At 35.4% G+C, this 6863-nt stretch overlaps 1 protein-coding gene across 1 annotated transcript in view; it reads right to left on the bottom strand.

Annotated features, from left to right (window-relative positions):
- Positions 1–2999: 2999 nt before the first annotated feature.
- ADSS2 (adenylosuccinate synthase 2) overlaps positions 3000–6863 on the bottom strand; it is a 40643-nt gene continuing 36779 nt past the window's right edge. Inside the window, exons 12-13 of the mRNA XM_004317228.4 lie at positions 5557–5706; positions 3000–4144 (exon numbers count right to left, since the gene is read on the bottom strand). Coding sequence (XP_004317276.1) covers positions 4092–4144; positions 5557–5706 — 203 coding nt within the window. The 3' untranslated portion in view covers positions 3000–4091. The remainder of the gene's footprint in view (positions 4145–5556; positions 5707–6863) is intronic.

Genomic DNA, 6863 nt, shown 5'->3' with positions numbered 1-6863 from the left:
CCACGGCATTTGAACAAAATAACATCTGGCATTCTTAAGTGGCTCTTTTAGACTGAAATAATGGTAACAGAACTACTTTTAAGTGTATATCCAGATGGCTACAATCCTAAAATATTTACATGTTGCAAGTTCTTTTCACATTAAGTTGGTCAGCCTAGGGCAGGGAATCAAGATCAGCCTTAAGAAGACTTGTCACCTGTTCTTAATGCCCCACTACCAGACTTGTTGCTGGTGTTGGCAAACCATCTCACATTTAGTCCAGTGGTTTTATGTGGGACCAGGTAAGAATATAATTGCCTCCGCCCAATAACTGCATCACTGTTGGAAAAAAAAAGCAGCAGCAGCATCTGAGGATGTAGCTAAGGAGGAAGATTACTGGCATCACAGACCTGGAAGGTGATTTGGATGCAGAACCCCAGATATGACACAGGGCTGTAGTGAGATGTGGGGCTGGTAAAAAGAAAGATTAGTTGAAAGTCTAGATACAGGAGTTAACATCCCTATCCTGACAAGAATGCCTGACAACTAGGCATCAACTCCCTGGGCAAAATGCTAGAGGTTCTTCTCTAAGAAATGAAATGATCCCAAAGGAAAGAATCCTACATTCTGTTCCCTAGGGACCCCCCAGCATAGTAGTTGGTTCTTTACTCAACACCCCAAAGTGAAGTCTACCAGTTAATGAACTCACCCCAAGAACATAGAGTTACATACATATATATATATATATATATATATATATATATATATATATATACACACACACACGTATATATACATATATCTCCACTGTCTTAGTCTTAGTTGTGAACAGCCAACCAAGGATCACCAGAGAGTTGAAAAAATACTACAACATGAAAGACAAAGATCAAAATAGACAAAACAAACAGAAGAAATTATCCCAGAGGAAAAGGGAATTCAGGGAACAGAAAAGAACCTAAAACAAGCTAAAAAAGATTGCTTTATCATTTGACAACGAGATGGGTCAAAATAATTAAATTCATAAACATGAAAAAGCAATCTTTCCAAATCTCTTGGAAATTAAGAATGATTGCTAAAAATTAAAAATTTGACAGGATTTAGAAAAAATTCTGAAATATTCTATAGAGAATCGAAAAGCAAATAAAATGACTTAAAAAAAAAGACATAGAGTAACAAATCAGGTCCATCATCTAACTAGTAAGCATTCTAGAGACAGAACAACAACAACAAAAAATTAAGAGTAGAGGGAATTATCAAAGACACATTTTCACAGAGCTTAAGACCAGAAGCCTCCCAAATGAAAGCTTTGCTTATCTTTCTATTAGTTGTCATGTCCTTATTTGAGGCAGCTCTTTGTGTTTTAGGGATATGTGTTGAAATATTTTTTCCCAAGTTTTACTTTTGTTTTTTCAGTTTTTTGGTTTATTTAAATTTCGTTCATAGTATTTTTAAAACTTTTAATTTGGTCAGATCTGTTTCAAACAAAAACAAGTTTCTTGTTTTTCTTTAGAAGGCTCTAAGATTATATATTTTCCTATATTACTTTTATAATTTAGATTTTTATTCTATTACAAATTTCTATTTTATGTTGAGATTGTTTTGCTCTCACTCTTTTTAATGTATTCTTTTCCCAGTGAAACGAAATGCCTATATTAAGTCCCCATATACGTTGCATCTATTTCTGGAATGCCTAGTCCACCTCCCTTACGTATCTGTTCTTTCCCATGACAATATCACATACTCTGATTATAGTAGCTTCATACTGTTTTAATATCCGGTGAGTAAAAACCTCCTCTCTCAACACATTCCTTTCTCAAAAATATCTTAGGAATGCTTGCACATTCGTTTTTTCACCTAAGCTTCAGTATAATTTTGTCCGGTTACAAAGAACAACATGGCAATTCTGACTGGAATGGCATTAAATTCATATACTCATTTGTGAAGGACTGACATCTTCATTCAACTATATTAATCAATTAACATATAAAACATATATACTAAATAGGTCCTCTCCCCACTGAAATATCTTGTTCTGTCATTCATCTCCCTTCTACGAAGTTTCACGATTCAGGGTTTTGTTTTCAGTGGTTGTTCCGTGCTCTCCTTATGCCTCCTGAAGCATATGTACACATTTTGGCCTAGAGTCCTCTTCTTTCATACAAAACATGGTTTGGTTGTTTGGCATCACCGTCCTCCCAGTTTTTCTTGCCAACCTCATTAGCCTCAGCAGCCTCACCAGCCCCTCACTTATTTTGTTCAGTTGCTCAAACTTTCCAAATTATTTCCAGCCTCTGGGTCTTTGCATATGGACTACTTTGTACTTCGGCCACTTATCCTTTTGGACTGTTTCAATGCTATTTCTACTGAAGGCCTTCTCTGACCTTTTCCAAATTTAGGTTAGGTTCTCCTTCACAGCACTCTGGTTCTTTTCCATCCTGGCATATGTGTGTTCAGCATGCTGTCCTAACTACAATAAACTTTAGAAAGACTGTGTACTTGTCACCCACATACCTAATACCTGGCATATATACTTGCTCAACAAAGATTATTTTAATACAGTTGTCTATGATTTTAAAGACTGAACTGTATCTGAAGAACAGATCCTCTCAACCAGTTTAATCAGCAAACAGCTCACTTTTAAAGAGAAACAGGAGAATCACTCAAAATGGTCAAAAATATGTAAATGTGTATCAACATCAATAGGAAGGTTCCACTGTTTTGGTACAAAAACAAGACCACTCCTGACTTGAAGAGAGGGTTCTTTACGTTTGCTTCTGGACCATTACTAAAAATGTGTGTCAATAATGCAATGCTTATAGCCAAGATAATGGACTTTAAAAACTAATTATTAATAAAAATATATCTAGTGAAGATAAAAGACATTTAGATCCTTTCAAAGATTCTGTTTTTGATCTCTCCTCACCTTACCCCCAGACTATAAAGATAAAACTCTTTCTTACATATACTAGTCGTATTACTATTACTTCTCTCATCAGAACAAAAATACAATACACAAAACATACTAGAAATAGTTGGTTCTTTTTAATCAGCTATCGATGGTATAATAAAATAAATTTAAGTGGCACCTAATTTAAACATTTAAAATAGTTCATTGAAGGATAATCTACAACACAATATGTTAAGCCAGATAGTCAAAATAACACCTCTTTTTTTTTTTTTTCAAGAAGAAATAAAGGCATGATCAACATTATGACCAACAATTTGGGTTCATTTGGACACTTACAGATGACTCTGTAGGCATATTGGCAGGCACGATGCTGAAATACAATCCACTTGACTTATAAATAATGGTAAGATAAAAAAAGAAAGCTATACATTTCAGAATTCTCTGAAATTAAAGAAAAATATCCACCAAATATCACAACAGATCTTTTAATGACTAATTTTTTTTTTTAACATTACAATTGCTGTTTTAGGGAACACTTTTTCTCTTTGAACATTTAACTAAATGTTCAATGCGTTAAATAATTTACAGAGAGAAATAAGTTTTGTGTTCTGTACAAATTAAAGGACCCATGAATATAACCCCCTCCCACCACCAAAGCTCAAATTTGCAATGGTCTCAGCAGAAAATAAACAGTTCACAATTTAAACAGAATTGATAGCATTACAAACGTTTACAGGACTCCTCTCTTATTTTTTTTGAACAACGAAGATTACAATGACAGAACTGAATGATCAGAATGTAAAAATATTTGTGCAAAACTGCATTAATTGTTCTTACCATTCAATAGAGGTAAAACCTATGAACACACAATAACAAAAATGAAGAAAAACTACATTGAAAGTAATTCTGTTAGATTTCAAACAACATTGATCATAGTATTACTAAACATTAAAAGAAAATGTGGCAACATGAGCAGCAGAAGCAACAAATGATTCGGCAATTATGCCAGCTGAGGAAGCTGACGCTAGAAAATGCCGAAGTGCATCTCCACACCAGCCATCCATCTTACAAGACTGGAAACAACTGTAGGGCTTAAAACTCACTTCAGTGTCTTTATTCTTGAAATTTGTAGATCATAAATGAAATATTTAACAAAGTCCTTTCCCCCCCTCTCAAGGAGTGTTTCTTGCATCACTGGAAATCCTTAAAAGAGTTGAATCATAGACTCTCTGGATTTACCTACACCAATCCATTTAACTGGGAGAGGAAAAAAAAATGGTATAAGAATAGTATTAATTCATTTACAATGTTCAAACTTTGAGATTAAAAGATCCCACACTTTTCTCAACGTCACCATTTACTTTTCCCCACTGTGTCTTTTGCTATCTTTTTTTCTCTATTAGCAGATTATGCCAATTTCTATACAGAATGTGCAGTCAACATTCAGCACAGGGTAGTCTGCCTTACCATTTCCTGTTTTCATTGCACAGTATTTACAACTATTCAATTTCTAATGATTAGTATAGTAAAATACTGGCCCAAACCAGCAGAGACCTAAAGAACCTAAAGGTTCTTTAATCAGAGACCTAACTTGATTAAAGAACCTTTCATCAAGTTCCTAATTAACTAGAAAAGATAAGCATCTTTGATAAGTGGATGATACTAAGAGGCCACTGAAGTACCACTCTAACTTTCATATCTCACAAAAAGTAGAAATATCTGGAAAAGAATACTGTTTTCACTTGCACAGCCTGAGAACTTGGCTACTGTACCAGTCTAGGGGAATCTCTAATTGTCTGCACCACATGGGTAAACCTTTATGGCATTTTACAGATGTCATTGTTAAATTCATTGTTGTTTATATTTCAAAAGATGTTGACTAAGTGCAGTGAGCAAACATGCTTACAAGACTTGATCTCAAGCTGGGAAACACAGCTAGTAATAAGGAAAAACAAGATTCATGTTTGGAGATGAACCACAAATATAACGAACAATACAAAATCAGATTAAGTGCATAACAGATTTTTATACAGAGGATACTTCCCACTCACTTCACTTTTTGTCTCTGAAATCTCTAACAGTGCAAAAAAAAAGGAAAAAGGAAAAAAGCAATGTTTTAAAAGAAAGATTTCACATAATGAGTCATAGCCATAACTTGGTTATGCCTAACTCCTTGGCCAGCTTACATTTGTTTTTTAATAAAGAGTTTTATTCTTTATTCTTATATTTTTTAAAATTGGATTTCCTATTTTATGTACCTATTATTTCCTAATATCTGGTCAAGAAACTCCCCCAACTCTCAAGGGTGGCTTAACCCGAAATGAAAAATACCAAAAACCATTTCTGGTGGTGGTAAAGACAAAAAGGATTTGTTATTAAGAGGGAGAAAGGAATAAGAATCAGTGTCAGAGGGTAAAAAACAGACTGACAGAGAATTAAAAGCAGGGTCAAAAGGGCGAGAGGTAATCTCTTATCTTCAGGCACATGAAGGATTAGAGAAAGATGATTATATTTACTCTAGGGAATAAAATTATTTTATACTTTCCTGGGCATTTGTGCAAATCGTGAGCACTCTATAAAGTAATAATCTGTTTTTTATCCTATTTCAAAAGTAGACAGTTAAGTCAAAAGTAGAAAAAGATAGTTCTTCATAAAATATTTATATTTACCTGGAATTTGAAGCTCATCTTCAATAAATCGAACATAATTTTGTGCATTAATAGGTAGTTCTTTAAAAGCCCTTGCATTTGATATGTCTGTGTTCCATCCTGGGAGAGTCTTATATTGAACTTCAACTTTATTTAAGACTTCTTGGTTTGCTGAAAGTTAAAGGAATAAGTATATTTGTCCATGGTGTACACTGCCTATTGTCAAACAACTTTTTGATATATCATAGGTTCACAATCTCTTATACTTAGAGCCAGATACGTTTTGGAATTTAGAATTTTTCAGAATTTAGAGAGGTAAAACAGTGCACCATCTAGTATTTTATAATCAAACATATTTCTGCAGCAACAGGATTATTCACTCTAAGTGGGTAGATTATTAGTTCTAATAACATCAGTTCAAGTCAGGTTTTGCCATCAAATAGTTTTGGTGCCAAATTCACAACTTTCAATTTTTAGAGTGTTTTAGATTTCCACACTATGGATTAGGGATTGTGGATCTGTATAATGGCAGCAATCTCACAGAAAAGGTTTGCATATCTGCCCTCACCTGGGAAATCTATTGTTCTTGTGAAGGTATGCACAGGCTTTGCTGGAAATTTTCTTCATTATCTCACCTAACCAGTTTCTCTGTATTCCCTAATAGAAACCGAAAGGGTGCTAAAACAAGAACAGTTGCTTTGACGAGAGACAGTATGGTGGATGCTATGGTACACTGTCCAGATTTCCCTCTTTGGGATTCAGACACTCATTCCCCAGCTATGGGAGTACTGCCTGCTGAGAACTCACAGTTCAGAATCTCCCCAGCTGTCTCCCTGGAGCAGCCCATATCCAATGACTTGTCAGTGTGGGGATACAAAGGACCTGACTACTTACCTTAATTAGGGACCACTCTGAAAAACTATTCTAGCCCCAGAGCTCCCCTATGGGATCAGCTAAGGGCTTTTCATGGAACTTCTCTGCAGTTCAACTTCTCCCTCTGCCTAATCCCGCTTCTTCTCTCACTCCCTTACAGATTGCTCAGAGCACCTGCAAACAAACTACCTACATGTACATCTCTATATCAGAGAGTCTGTCTCCCAGGGAACCGAAAGGAAGACAGTTGGTGCCAGGAGTGGTATAAGGAAGAAGGCTCTAAAATGGGACCTTGAAGCTGGATCATTGGCTATGGCTGGCAAGGAGGATTGCTAGTGGCAGAAGAGTATGGATAATCTTGGGCATGTTATAGTAGGGCAACCGTTAAAACTTTCATGGGAGGTGAACTGGGATGCCACGGTAGGAAGTAAAGCACTCGCAATACCTGAAGCGCT

This window comes from Tursiops truncatus, chromosome 1 (assembly GCF_011762595.2).
Source record: "Tursiops truncatus isolate mTurTru1 chromosome 1, mTurTru1.mat.Y, whole genome shotgun sequence".
Taxonomy (NCBI): Eukaryota; Metazoa; Chordata; class Mammalia; order Artiodactyla; family Delphinidae; genus Tursiops; species Tursiops truncatus.
Note: the sequence above shows the minus strand (reverse complement) of the source record. Positions and strands in the feature narration are given on the sequence as shown.